The sequence below is a fragment of the Aulonocara sp. 'chitande type north' Nkhata Bay genome, linkage group LG4, assembly GCF_057382095.1.
Source record: "Aulonocara sp. 'chitande type north' Nkhata Bay isolate Kocher_YH1m ecotype deep benthic linkage group LG4, A_spYH_male_GT1.1, whole genome shotgun sequence".
Lineage (NCBI taxonomy): Eukaryota > Metazoa > Chordata > Actinopteri > Cichliformes > Cichlidae > Aulonocara > Aulonocara sp. 'chitande type north' Nkhata Bay.
In genome coordinates this window covers 28,852,734-28,868,023 of record NC_141347.1, presented here as the reverse complement: position 1 = coordinate 28,868,023, position 15,290 = coordinate 28,852,734, and the positions used below count along the sequence as shown (strand labels likewise).

The window sequence follows — 15,290 nt, the reverse complement described above, 5'->3', positions numbered from 1 at the left end:
TCAGTGACCCTTATTTATAGGAATAAATTTACCACACATTAAATAAGAGCAGAAACAACATAGATTTTATTTGTACATGAGGGTAGTTCATTAAGAAAACATGTAAATGAATGTAAAAAATAATTTAGGTGTTTTTTCTTTTTAATAAAATTACACAAATCATTGAAATAAATATAAAATATATGAGCAGAGTAATGACAAGTCATGAATGGTACATACTCAATTTATGCTGCCTTTTTACTGCTATTTGACAGTCACTCTAAGCCTCGAGACATTTATCTCAAACTCACAAACGCAGAAGTTGCTGCTGTTAAACTAACATTCAATGTATTTCATCCATAATTTTAGCCACACCTAATCTGTACACATGCTCCACTCTTACAATATTAAAACTGACTTTCTACATGGCTAAAGTTAAATACTATAGCTTGTAGGACTGGCAAAGCTTGTGTGTTGAAGCTTATTTAATCAAAGACGGCTGATCACCTCGAACGCTTACTCAAGACATACAAGCATGCACATTTCTGTACATGCATTTGCTATAATTATTGTATGAAAGATTTAAAAAAAGATCTGTTCTATTACTGCTCCTTGGTATTAACTGCGGTTTACTTCGATGTAGAAAGAAAGCTGATCAAACCAAGGTTTGTATTCACCCATGGCAGGAGGGTTTTTTTTATTTTCCCCTATAAACATGTCTACATTAATGTATCTACATCTTTAACCTTCTTTAAACTTGTGTGTCTACTAGACTTTTTTGGGTAGCTTAAGAAAAGAGCATGAATAAACTCTCTGCTAGGTCATACTGAAATGTAGAACTTAATTCACCCAGAGGAAGGTTTGTCCTTATTTAGGCACTGTACATAAATATATACTTTAAAATTTGAAACTGTTTTTTTTTTTCAGGTAATTATTATTTAGGTGTGCTCATAAAAAAGTATTCACCTCAGACTCAAATACAGTAATAAGTGCTAAAATTAAAGAAACCCTGATGTAGCTTAGTTTTGCTTGGAAACTAAACCACAAGAGGTCACTGTAATGCTATGCAGAAAATGCTTTTAGCCACAAAGCCTTTTAGGTGAATGTGCTCAAGAAATAAGTTATGTAAACAGGTAATATGTACTCATTTGTCCAAGGCTTGACACATTCCTTATCTGTAAGAGGCCTGGGTGAACAGTCGTAAAAGAGCTTTGGGGTTCTTTTTGTTTTGTTTTTTGTTAAGCAGTTACAAAAGCATTGCAGTCACTGAAATTTCTGGCTTGACATATTTAGAAAAGTATACCAGGTTTAGTGGCTGCAGGGGCGGACTAGGTTTGCATGCAGGTTGATCTGTTTTAAGAGCAAATTTTCCTCATATTCTATTTGCAATATTCTTAATAATTCCTCAGTTAACGCTGCCCAAAAGCCTATTTTGCAAACTAAACACTTGGTTGAAATTAGGCACTTTTGATATTAGGCAGTGTTTCGTGTTACACTCGAAATGATCAAATTTGACATGACAAAATATGATAGCTTCTACAGAAGGTCATCTGCAGCCTGCATGTAACCCTAGTTACTGTCGTGCATTAGATACATGTGAATATGCTGAGAAGAACTATTCTTGGGCCATAAATACTCACAAAACTTAAGTTACGAAAACAGTTCTCTCGTTGTAAATTTGAATACTATTTTTTTTCCTTTTTTTTTCTTTTTAAGAGAAAAGTTCAGCATTCATATAATTAGACTTCAAAGACCGATTACATAATCACACCACTCCCAGCATAGTAAAAGACATAAATATAGAAAAATATGTACTATATAATGTATATTTATATAATGTATATGCTTATAAAACTAAGTATCAGGAAAAAAAGAATATGGGCTGTATTGACACAAACCAAATGAAAAATACAAAATGAGAGTAAGAACACAGCAATGCCCCTGCTTATAAATCACAGCAGGTTGTACAGCAGCAAAGTTCCCCATACTGTTCTTTGCAGCTATGGAACAGGGGAAGAACAGTCATGTCCTCTTAGCCAAGAGAAAATCCTGACATGAACAATCTATTGACTTCACTCCAAATTGGGAATGGATTCTCGGTAAGAACAGCTCGATTTCAAGTGAATTTCATATTTAAATACGGTATTACAAAATGTACAATGAGAGCAAGGCCTTTACTGCATTTAGTTATCTTGACACCACAGTTTCTAGAGACGGGCGTCAGGAGTTCTCTTGTAGAAGAGCGTGTCAAAAGAAAAGTAGCTGGTTACTGTTTCGGAAATACCAACACCGGCAGCAGCACTTCTTGTGACCCAGTATTAGGAATGATTTCTATTTGGACGGAGTTCTCAATCTAAGGGACAACAGAAGCGGTGGGAGCTTTGCCGTCTCTAGTCTGTAATATACAGTAAGCAACTTGAATTGCATCATACTTAAAAGGTCTGCTCTTATTATTATATCCAATATGGATTACCTACCAAGAGTTGCATACAAAGAAAAGAGATTAAACACCACTCAGTAAGTGCCTCAGCAGATAGTAGTAGTTCACTATCATTAGTTACATTCGGCACAACTTTCCTGTAAGTGGTCCGACCACATTGTGTTTTCACCTAGTTAAGCTCCAGTAACTGCAGAAATGCAAGCGTAACTTCCTTTAAACAAGTGGCCCTGTGATTTTTTTTTTTTCTGCTCACTGTATCTTAACAGTCTTCTCTAAGTGCTATTTGATGAAAGACACCATTGTCAAACGCATGTTCCTTAATCACTTTCCAGTTTTGCAATTTAGTCTGACCAAGTTTACCATTTAAACAGAATTTAAAAAATTTTCTACAATATATATCAAGAAACTTCTGAGTCAAGGGGCCACACACAAATGCAATCACATGCAACAGCTCCAACTGCCTACACTGTCTTTGACAACATAACATAACAGTACTTTTCAGCTATCTGTCAACTAGAATGTAGTTGACAAGAGAGATCGGAACCCCTTCTGAAATCTGACGGTACTCAGACATGTCTTTTCTCAGTTGCCAGCAGGAGGAATGAAGGCACAAATGGCACTTTTCAGAATATTGTACAAGGAAACACAGTCCAGTCTGACAAAGACAAATTCTATCGTAATGGGTGATTTTAACTCTTTCCAAATATTAATTTAAGGTGTTTCTTCAAAACTGCCAGATTAGATCACTTTTAGCTGCATCATTCAAACTTCTCTGAACTGTACTGGTATTGCTTTCTAAATAAGTTACTTATATAGGTATCATGGTTAAAAGACTAGTATAGCTTTTTAGCTAAACATTGGTCAGTTGTCAACAGTATAATGCAAAGATCCCTCAGAACCATTTCTACATAAGTTTTCATGTTACTCAAACACTTAGTCAAGTGACTTTACTGCTTAGCACCTCCTAAAAGTGCTAAGCATATAAGTTTCCGGTGCCGCGTTTGGCTAGCTTTCAAAGGCATCTGATAACTGTGGCCTTGAAGAAGTGTCCATTTGACCTCACAGTGGAAAGATATCACCTCTGTGTTAAAATACATGTGAGATATTGCATAGATCACATGTAGAACTGTTCAAGGCAACAGACACAGGCTCATTAATATTTATACAAAGAAAATGTGATTTGGCAAAGACTTTAAAAGTATCCATACTGTCTCATATGCGTTACTTTAAACCTCTCGTATTTTATTCTTTACATCATAAAGTATGAGAGGTGTCCCAGACCATGTGCTGCCACATTAAGGCGTGTCAAATACTTGAAATTTGAGTAAAAGCAAATCTCTGCTATTAGTCATGGAGGTAGGGTCACAGAGGCCCGATAACCTGCCGGTGCTGGTTGTCAGGAAGGGGGTTTGCACAGTGCACAGACAATGTAGATTGTGTAAAAGAGACAAAAAGAGGGAGACAGAATTGTGAATGCAGCATAACATCACATAGAGCTTGCCACCCCGGCCACCCCTCAGTCTAACTACCGAGCCTCGTCTCAGTGTGGGATGAGTAGGTTTAAACCAGGTCAGAAATAGGAAGGACCAGGCAGGCAAAGGAGAGCCCAGTCCTGTCAACACTAGGAAGGTGTTGAGAAAGCGGATGGGCTGGAGTTGTTTTGGCTGGTAGATTTGACGATGGTGATGACGCTGGTAGGTGCAACTTTGCCTGGTGAGAGAGGCCCTCTGGTCACAGTCCGTGCGAAACACTGCAAAGCCTCATACTTGGCTCGCAGTGCATCCAACTCCAATCTCATGCTGGCATTCTCACGGGCCAGCTTGTCCACCTCCTGCTGCAGCTCGGTCTTTTGTCTCTCCAGCTCCTCCTTTTGGGTAACACGTTTGATGCGGCAGCTCGCGGCATAGCCGCGGTTTTTCAGGGTCCGCCGTCGCTGCTTCAATCGCACAACATCCTCCTTGGTGAGCCCACGCAGGTGCTGATTGAGCTCCCGCACAGACATGGCAACCAACTCATCATCGCTGAGCACAGGGGCATTCTCACCCACCTCCTTCTTGACCTGCAAGACACGAGCAGTGCATGAAGAACTGTGTGCAGGCGTGAATCACTAAAACATTTTTCAAACTTCTCATGCTTACCTTTAAAGCTTTGCTCGTCTTAAAAGTAGTCGTCATTCCCTGCATGAAGACAAATGACCAGAATCTCACAGAAGACACTGAAAAGTAAAAAACATACGACCTCAAGTAAGTGAAACAGAACATATTATTGATGGACGAAAGTAATTACAATTAAGCAGATTTACTCAGCTACTTATGTTGGCAATTTAGAAGCAATTGAGGTAGTGAAGTTATTCTACTAGAATGACTGGACAGCATGTGTTACTTTGCACATATCATTAGTTTATACTACTCGGGTTACTTCTGCTGCAGAGTGCGTTAACATACAGGAATTTTAAACAGTGCATTTTAGTTCAAGCACTATATTTTAAAAATGAGATACTGATATTTTTTACTTGCATGTTATTTGACATTTCAGATATGACAGATAAGCAGAAATGACACCCCCAGTGGTGATACTCGAGAAGTTTACTGCACAGACGTCACATCCCAGGGTTACATCATATGTCAGTGCTCATGTTTGTTTGTTAGTGACATAAATACCAGCAGATGGCAGCATGACTCTATTAATTGTCAGCACTGTTGCTTGTCTGTCTTTACATATTAAAAAGAGGGCCGTGACAATGTAGTTCACTAGACCAGGCAAAATTAGAAACAGGCAACCTCTCTCCTGCTCGTCACAGAACTTTGCATTTAAGCTCTCTGCCTCAGTGATTTTGCCAGGGCAGTATTTAGAAAAGCCTCTCTGTACTCATTACAGTGAGCCACATGCTTTCCAGACTGCTGCCATGGCCAAAAAAAGCAAGAGCGCTGAGCTGCGATCCTGTGAGAGGCACACATCCCCCAAAGGCTCCATTTCAAGACCTACAGACCAGCTTGACTACGAGTGCACTGTTCCATGCTCAACAGATACCATGGAAACGCCCTGCAAATGGGCGTGGGAGTGTGAGTCACATGGTCACCAAAAGGGTAAACAAGTCTCATTCATAACCGCAACACAGCCCATACATAGTACAGACCAAAAGAAAAAAAGAACAGCACTAACTTGTGCTGCTAACTTCAAGGCAACCTGTGTACAAAAATCCTCAATTCTCCTCTTAAATCCATCATTTATCTTCTGATCTGACCTCTCTGGATTTACAGAGCAGCAGTCTACAGGATTCTGCCTCCTCATCAAAGCAAATCATCACATCAGTATAACATTTATAGTTCTGCTGAACTTTACAGGGCAGCATGTGGAAAATTCCTAAAGATAGAGTGTCACAGAGAAATAGTTTCCTTTATAGTCACTGATGTATTTTTGCTGGGAGACAATGTAGTCTATCGATTTAGTGCCGTCTCTCTGTGGTTGGATCCTCTTACATTGGGCTTTCCTGAGCTGCCCTATGCCCTTATTTAACGCTCGTGGATATATTTAGCCCGCAGTGCTGACACAAATTTCTGCCAACTAAACAATTTAAAGGGAGCAATGCGATAAGTGATACCCTCAGTAAGAGGGGAAATATTCTCTTCAGACCTATTAGCTGAAGCATTCGTGGAAGAAAATACTGTGGGTGTGACTGTTCATTGTGTGATATATATATTTCTGTTAATACAGGGCCTCTAGGGGATTCTAACTCAGACCAGTAGTGCAGTGAAAACTTAGAAAAACAAATGCTTTTTTCTTCTTCTTGTTTTTTAAACATTACTAAGTCATTGTCCTGAAATAGAAAATCAAGTCAGAATCCTAACTTGGAAAATAAACACATGGCAAATGTGTGTAATGAGCGAACAGCTACAAACAGAATCCACACAAACTTCGGTTTAGAGATTTAAGGAACATCTGGTGTGCTCGCTGATGTCCTTTATTTATCTGCAAAACATGCTGCAAAGAATTACATAACTGAGATTTTAGAGGCATCAAATAAAGATGATGAACTAAAATAAAACATTCCTCAAAAGCAAGCTGGCCCTAAACGGTCTAATTTAAGTGGTATTGCGTCAGAGGGGGGTCCCTGGGTATGTTCCTTGAAAAAATCATGGAAAAGCGGACTGGGGCCTCTCTGATCTTTATACAAGAGGTCCCCAGTCTGAACCAGTATGCCAGATTGTTTGCCTGAAATTCTTAAGGCATGTGCTTATGTTTTTGCAACTTGCACAGGGACACGGCTTTCTTGATTAAGACACCAAAGTTTCCTCAGAGAACAAAACAAACCCCAGCAACCACACAGAGAAGACAGACAAAACACATCCTCTCACTATAGTCAAGAAAACAACTTACGTTAGGCTTTTTTTTTTTTCTTCATAACAGTAAGGAAAGGAGTCTGGGAAAATAGGCTACCTCAAAGAAAAGCCACAGTTGGCGGGTAAAGAACAAAACCACATTCCTGAGCGAACACACATGTGCAAACCCTCACATGCACACAGGCGAACCTTCGCTGAAGAGGGAACATGCAGTCTGAATATATCCTGCAATGCGCTCAGCTACGGGGGTGGAGTGGAGACAAACCCACTTGTAAAACAATGGCTGCAAATTTCACAAAATGTCTGGAATTTTGAAGTATCGCACATCTGTCACTTGGCCAAATAAATGGAAAACAGCCTGCGCATGCTTACGTGTGGAAGTCAGGAGTCTTTCTTTCTTATTGTTGTGTTCCTTTGAGGGACAAATTGTAAACAAAGTGCTTCATTTTTTTTAAAAATTCACTTTCCCTCATTTTGATATACAACAAGCAATACTGTTTTATTCCTAACGACACCCCTCTGACGACTGATAACCAAATAAGTACTCACTGGAGTAAATGCTCCACTGTCTATCCACTATAAGCACAAACATTTCACGGCTCTGCTTGTTTGCTGGGGGATTTGAGCAAAAAGCACAATGTTGCCTGCTGTGTTCTTTGAAGATGTACAGATGCATGTTATGAATATTTTTAACTAGTTCAAAAGCAAGTAAACCAGAGCAGAAGCAAGAAAACAGTGATTTTAAAAAGAATCATCTCTAGGCAAACAATTGTGGGACAAGAAATCCATTGTAACCTTGCTCCACATCTGAGACCAAGCCAGTTAAATAAATGTATGTACCTTTCCTTCACCGATACCTCGTGGTTAAAGTATAGCTTACTGTTTTTGAAGTCAGGGATCGGGTCAAGTTCATGGCTGCTGTTCAGTTACAGCAGGTAACTGTGGGGCCCAGCCTTCCCCTAAAATAAACAGCGTATCAAAGACTTATGCGCTCACACTTCACTAATAAATGCAGAGCTGGCTTGTCTGGATTCTTTGTTTTTCTTCTCTTTTTGTGCAGGTTGGGGAGGGGTTCAGCGCAAAGCAGACTTAATGCTGCCCTTGACATTCAACTTTAGTCTTCATGAGAAAGCGCTTGCATTTCTTGCACTTTTCTAAGGGGAGGGGGGTGGAGAGATTTCTTCACAGACTGAGGCACGCAGCACTCTGCTCTTTCTCCAGCGCAGCACATTTGGTGGGATATTATGTGAAGGAAATGGAGAGCATAGCTGAGCAGTGAGTCATGCTGTTTACTGGTAAAAGCGACAACCAGCAGCAGGGAATCACACCCTCCTGATCTGACATTTCCTGGAAAATCCCGTTGTTTCAGGGAGAGGAAGGAAAAGTACAGAGAACCTCAGAAATGGTTGGCATGACCAGCGGAACTTTCTTGCGGAAAGGGAGGAGATCTCACCGAATATCTGTGAGAAGATATTCTCCCAGTCATCGACACTGGTTTTCAGAACGATGTAAAGAATGAAAAGTGGACACATCGGTCCTTTTTTTAATTATAACTAATAATTAGTGAATAAAAGAAGACATATTAATATTCAGTCACTGCTAATAATAGTCCTAAAGATTTCGATAATGTTCTTTCAGGACAGATAGGTTGAGCAAACATTTCGAATTATTTGATTTGAGTTTGAATCACAACAGAATCAAGAGTTGCATCCAGCTCCATCAGGAATCAACAGAGAATTCCCAGCAACACAATCCGGCAATATAATTACAGGAGTACCTCTGACCATAATGAGGTGAAAGCAGTGGTTTGAGATCCAGTCTTTCTGACAGAAATGACTTGATACAAGTCGCTGCCAGTGGCAGAGGGAACAATCTCAAATGCTATATAACTGCCAGGGAGTCACGTTTGACAGATGCAAGGCAGACCTGTTCAAACAGTCACCTCTTATTGCCTGTGTCCACTCTGGTTGGCATGTTCGGCTGCAAATAAAAATCACTGGCTTCCACAGTCAGTAATCAAAACTTGACATCTTTTTTCCAGTAAGAGGAGCAAAACACATCACAGCCAACGTGTTCTGTGTGAGTCATAGCATTGCTAACCACAAACATTTCACTTTCACAATACTCCACCACAAAAACGGTCTCGCATTCTGCACTGCTTTCATCCATCACCACTGTCCGGCAAAATGAGAAACAAAGGGAAGACAATTTGACCATATGCTGCATCTTCAGGGGAATTTCTCTCTCCCCCCCCCCCCCCCTCCCACTGTCCCATACTGGTATGATGAGTCAGCTGCTGTAACTTCTCCATCCAAAAAAGATATCATCACTTTGGTGATTGAACCACATGTTAACCTCATGACAGGAGCACACCCTGCTCCTACTGCTTCAGACTGAAAGTCAGTGTGCACCCACCAGAAACAACAGTGAATCATAAAGCCCCCCCTCAAGACATCAACCTGTGACCATCTAAGCGGAACAAGTTACTCAGACAAATATTTTCCATATATTAATCACAAGTTTTTAAGTAAATGGCAAAGGGCAAACTGAAAGGTGGACATACAAGACTGCAAAGAAGATCATTGTGAGCTATTTTAGAGCCATGGTCAAAAATTCAATTAGTCATTGTAATTCAAGGTTTTCTTATCTTTACCCAATTCATTAAGAGTTATGCAGAGCAGGAATTATAGCTAAACACAGCGATGAGATAAAGTCTCTAAAGTGATTCATCGTTTGTGGAAATATGGGTTCCTTCTGCTGTTTCTTGTAGGCTAGTCAACCCCGGTGGTCTACCTCCACTCCACATCGTGCCCTTTGTCCCACATGTCTAAAAATGCAGACCACGTGTCGATTTCAATGTCAAAAGCAGGCTGGTATTCTGCATTATAGCACCCGCTATCAACCTCGCTGCCATGAGCTGGGGAAGAGCGCGAAAATTAAGGAGGATGTGAAAAATGTTGTACATGGATTTGTTTCAATAGGAAAGTGAGAAAGTTTATTTCACTTCCATTTTCCGAAAATCTAATTCAAGTCACAGAAATGCTATAAATAAACACACATGGGGGGGGGGGGGGAATGCAATTTTGGGGTTTGGGTTTTTTTCGTTCTAGAAAAAGTTATAATCTAAAACCTTAGAGGTTCAGGCATGCTTAGTAATAGTATATAAACATATTTTGTAACACATTCTGTAACTTTAGCTTTACTTTTAATGAGAAGTGCGAAGAAATAGTGTGATTTTTATCGTCTTATTTTTCTTCCCTCCCACAATGCTGGTCGAAAACGTCTCCTCGCTCGTTATACAGTTTATAAAAATTATTAGCTATAATTTTTTTTAAAGGGACCGCATTCAGTCAGTGTCATAATCACCGCTGTTATTTTCAAAGAACTATTTCAAATCGCAGGAAAGCGACAAAACACACGTTTGTTTCCCCCTTTTACATATTTTCATACAATTTCTAACTTCCTATATGCGACTGCTCGGAGGTCTGCGCCACTTTTGAAGCACTGTATTATGTATCTCCAGCACAACACGTGTCCGCCCGAAAGAAACAAATCTACGAAATCAACATGAGCTTTCATAACTGGGATCAAAACTTATCCTACGAAGAGGATGCACAACACAAGCCTGTTTGCGTGCGCCACTATGTCACCGTGAGAACTCGAGTAATTTAGAAAGGAATGTCAAAACATCTTCCCGAAAAAAATAAATAATTAAAAAAAATACAACCTCACCTCTGTGGACTCAGATATCTGTGGACCGGAGTGTGTAAAACTGTCAAAGTATGTTTCCTCGACAACCGGTGAAGCAAGTTGACAAACTTGGTAAAAAGCGTCCAGCACAGACGGGCAGCGGCGTATCCTCGTACTAAATTAACTACAAAACAACAACAATGTACCAACATTCCACGCTCTGCTTCCGCAAGCACTCACGTCACCGATTCCTCGTGACCGCCCCCTCCATTCATGAAAATAACTTTGTGCTGACGTCAGTCTGGGGAGGTGGGGTGGGGAGGGGGGGGGGGGGAGGCCTGGGGGAGGCCATAAATAGAAGACAGATACTGCTGGCGACTGCTTTTGCTTACTTTACAAAACTAATCTGCACAAAGTCAGCTCACGTTGCCAGCATTAGCCAAGAAAAACTTCAGATTTCTAAAGGAAGTCATAAACCTGTTGCTCTCTAAGTATGTTCACCACCCCCTCCTCCTTCTTCTCCTCCTACTCCTATATTTTTGAGTCAGCTCTCCACTACAAGGTATTCAAAAAATACCTTTGAGTGAGGGAAAACAGCGACCTCCTCCCTCAGACTTGAGGAGCAGCAGCAGCATTCCATTCCTGAGGAAAGTATGTGGTGTAGTAGCTCAGCAGTCCCAGGATTTCTCTTATTTTTACTGCACTACTGCCAATAGCGTCACAGGTTATTCTGGGTAATTAAGTACTGAATGTAAATATGTTAAGTCAGTAGCCTTTTATGGCCTCTACTTGTATGGCTTTTCCTCTGCAGCTATATGGTATTAGAAGATCTCAGCTTTGACTTGAACTATGGTGCCTGTTATAGTCAGATGCAGTATGCTGACACTAGAAAACACTTTGAGCTGGGCAGCTGAAATTGCTGAAAACTTTTCTTTTCTTTTTTTCTTTTTTTTTTTGCTGTACAATGCAGTAAAACCATGGGGAAGTGAACATCTGGATCCAAAGCCATCCAAATATGTAGATTTTGGTTGGTTTTATTAAAGTGCATACTCAGCCATTTGTGGTTATTTATTGGTTTATGGCTACCTATGACGAATATCAAACAGTTAAATACTCTCTTGAGCTGTTATTGTGCATTTACCATACATCTCTTCAAAATCTGAGCATGGACATGCTGTCAGGACGTCAGGGAAGCTTTTTTTTTCTTTGACCATTTTAGGCCAAAAGCAGCTTCATTATTGAATCATTTTTTGTTCCATGATGTTTAATGGTGCTATCTTTAGCAAGTGGTGAGGCGAATGAGGAAACAGAGCGGCACACAGACACAATGTCCGATCCATGACAAAAGCGTGACCTTTAGATAAAGAATGAGTTGTAGTTTATTAGTAAATAAAGAAGAAATGCTGAGTTGGCTTCTGGCTGGGCGATTCAGTGCGCTGAGATCTTTCTGTGCAGACTTCTCTCTGGTGGGTGGATGGTTTAACATTTACAGTTTTTCCAAAGCACTTGACAAAAACATTGGACACTGACAATTCTGAGTCAGAGAGGAGCAGTCCTTTATACGATTCACAAAAGCTTGCTTACAGAAAAACTGACTAATTCCTTAGAACATTTTTTTTTTTTTGGTACTCTGGCTTTATGCCAGACAAGCAGACTGGGATAGATTTAAAATGAATGTCATCATTTATGGCAAATGACTCAACAGTTCAACCTTTTCCCCCGAATCACATATGGAATCAATTGTTTACTAAGGATGGTTGGCTCCGTACTTTCATCTATGCTGGAACCTGCTTCGAGTAAAAAGCAAATAAACCAAATGAGTAACCTTCTTTGTGTACAGGTTACTTGCATCACATCACAGATTATAGATGAGATGAGACACAAATGAGTTATTAGAATAACTGTTATTGGACTGTATTAAAGATGAGCTTGAGTAAATCAGGATCACATATTAAGTGAAATAAGATGATGGGATACAATGCAGAAAATGTAAATACAAAAGTGTGGTGCATTGCTTGTTTTCTAGAGAATGTGCAGACAGAGAAAAGAAAGGGATCAAACTGGAGAGTCTCTGCAGGACCACCGCGAATATTCTGCACCAGTCAGACATCCAGCTGCTCAGTCAATGGCATAACCCTCTGTTACTGTCCATCTGGCAGCAGTGTATGCGGATGACCTGAAATACACCCGACGTGTGAAACAAAACAAAAACAGCAAAACCATGTGCGGCAGACTTGCCGGGGTTTTTGTCAGATCGACGTGCTGTGGGGTCTGGGTTCTTGCGGGCAGTTTTGAATTACAGGAAGTAACATTGACTCACTAATCTGGGTTCTTTCTGACTCAGACTTCTGAACTCCTAAGAAATCTGATCTGGTACAAAGAGGCCCACTGTTGTAAGGGGAGCATTCCTTTTCTTCCAAATACTCCAAATGATTTGTTAGCAGAAGAATGGTTTTAAGATATTTATAGGATACTTTAAACTCACAGCCAATTAACTCACACTGCATTAAAAATAATAATAATCCTGTTTTCCTCCCAACTAGATCCTTCCACAATGTCCAGGCACAACTTGCTGAATATACCTGACATATTAGACAGCCAGCTCTGGCACAGTCTGAGCTGTACGTAATTTCGAAAGCTAAAAAACAGCTTTTTTTTTTGTACATTTGTAGACTTCACATGTGACACAAGATTTAATTTGGAGCATTTACTGAACATTCCACTGACTTCACCAAAATGTGTTTCATATGAAAACACTTTACGTAACCAGCTGGCAGCTTAGAGCAGCATGGAAATGAACATGGTGAGGTTACAGTGGTAGTGATGGCAGTACTAGCTGGAGCAAACACTGGTGGACTGTTTAAAGTCTAATACCAAGATTCTCTTTTACGCTTTAAATGGCAAAAAAGTGAGTTTGGGGATTTGCAGACAGCAAGAGAGCAGAGAGAAGGACAGAGTTATTTCTCTTTTTTAGTCCTGTCACAGCTGAGCAATGCTTAAGGAATGAACAGTTCACTGCTGCTGACTATGGGCGGGACTAAATATGGGCATTATAAAGTGTAACACTTTGATGCTCTCATTTTTTTCCCCTAAAGCTACTGATAGCTGTAAATTTGAAAAAAAAAAAGAAGTGAAGATTAACACATTTAAAATGAACACTGTTAATTCTTTATATTCAGAAAAGTTTAGTCACTGTTAGCATAAAATAAGCCTCCGCTTGCAAAGTGACAAGTGGAGCCTGTCTTAATTAAACCGATCTAGAGTTTGCTGCTTCTCTTTGAAATCATCATGCCACAATCTTAAGTTTTCTCTAAGACCTCCAGAAGAATATAGCAAGAGATTTTTTTTAAATTATTTTTTGCAGCCACGATTCCACTCTCAGTAAAAACTGTAGATTTTAGATGGCTGCCAGTTTTTACTGAACCGGCTGCCAAAGCAAATCCAACCCAAGAGTGACAAAACCCCTAGTTTTAACTAGAGGAGCTGCTGGTAGCTCATGCAAGTGTTACTGTCAAGGCAAAGGTTTAGACAATCAGAAAGAGATGGTTCCCTGTATTGAAGATGTGGCAGGGAAAATACTTTGATGTTCGAAGCAAAAAATTTAAGAGTAAAATACATTTTGCCAACAGGCTGAGGCTGGGAGTTCTAGAATAATTTGTTCTGTCTAGACAAATCAGAGGCAGAGCTTTTTGGTTAAAGTAACAGTAGACATGTTTGTCATACCGGGAGCTTAGTAGAAGAAGAACTGACAGAAATGGGAAGGTCTGGGGTCGCCTCCCTTCTCTTGGGGGACTGGGCGATCATTTATTGAACTATAAATTCTGCATCATAACTAAGATTATTGGAATATAATATGAGGCTACCTGTCTGAAAAGTGAATCAGAAAGGGACATTTCAACAAGGCAATAATTAACCTTCAGTCCACCCTGGAATAACTCAAAAGGAAGAACTGTAAGGTGATTGAATGTCCTTAAAGCCCAGAGTTCAAAAAGGATTTGATAGAGGAACTGCTGTTTGAAAACCCTCCTGCCTAAGGTCATCTGGCAACTGAAGGAATTTTGCATAGAGGAGTGGTTAAAAAATTTCAACCAGCCAGTGCCAGATAGTAAGCAATTATGTAAAAACTCTTAAAAAAGGTCATTTCTGCTAAAGGGGGCAAAAAAGCACCTGCATCCCTCCACAGAAGAATATTTAATCTTCATATTTTAGTAGAATAGCTGATTGACCTGCATCTCATTCCAGACCTTTGGCTGCGGTGTTTTTGAAAGCGAAATGCAGTTCTTTTATTAAGCTTAAAAGCAGCCAAAGTTTTGCTTGGGTTTAATTTTTTTCAATTAATTTTCACAAAGGATGAAAGTAATTAAACGCATGATGTGAATCAAATGAAGTGATGAGAGCTATCTTGTCTCTTAATTCAGAATAAAGCGCTTAAAACTCACAGTTCAAATGCAATGCTTGCCTTTTTGTCCTCCGACTTCACAAGGGAACACAAAGGAGACTAAAAAATGAAGGTTAAATGGGAAAGAAGAGGGGTATTTTTTTCAAGCTCGACCAGTCTAAAGCTGTAGTGAGGAACAGTGTGCAGAAATAATGATGACTATGATTATGAGATGGCAAAATATCTGCAGACTCTGGCACAAGTGATGATGAAAAAGCTTTGCAAGGCACTGACTGAAACCCATTAAGCAAATGCCAGTAACTATGCTTAAAATGATTCACGGTTTTGCAGCATTTGATAAAGTTAGAGTGATGACATCTGCTGGCCATTTCTTCATCTTTCACTTGGGATTTTAGAAAAAGACCTAATCAAAAAGCTGAGTCAAAGTATAAAACATTGCTGT

The 15,290-nt window shown here is 39.8% G+C and overlaps 1 protein-coding gene across 2 annotated transcripts; it reads right to left on the bottom strand.

Annotated features, from left to right (window-relative positions):
- Positions 1-49: 49 nt before the first annotated feature.
- mafk (MAF bZIP transcription factor K) lies at positions 50-10,699 on the bottom strand. Of its 2 annotated transcripts, none has more exons than XM_086289696.1 (3): positions 10,487-10,699; positions 4,558-4,634; positions 50-4,478 (listed from the first exon to the last, which is right to left on the bottom strand). In XM_086289696.1, exons 2-3 carry the CDS (start codon positions 4,600-4,602, stop codon positions 4,041-4,043), a joined length of 483 nt encoding a protein of 160 aa, XP_086145822.1. In that variant the 5' UTR covers positions 4,603-4,634; positions 10,487-10,699; the 3' UTR covers positions 50-4,040. The 2 variants fall into 2 exon arrangements, with proteins under 2 accessions (XP_086145822.1, XP_086145821.1); XM_086289695.1 differs by having other exon boundaries at positions 10,492-10,697.
- Positions 10,700-15,290: the final 4,591 nt, after the last annotated feature.

What these genes read in the sequence shown, in the direction of transcription:
- mafk (XM_086289696.1), bottom strand. Translation starts at nt 4,602, where the DNA reads ATGCAGGGAATGACGACTACTTTTAAGACGAGCAAAGCTTTAAAG. An exon ending in AGACGAGCAAAGCTTTAAAG is followed by an intron (nt 4,479 to 4,557) that starts GTAAGCATGAGA and finishes CGTGTCTTGCAG; the next exon opens with GTCAAGAAGGAGGTGGGTGA.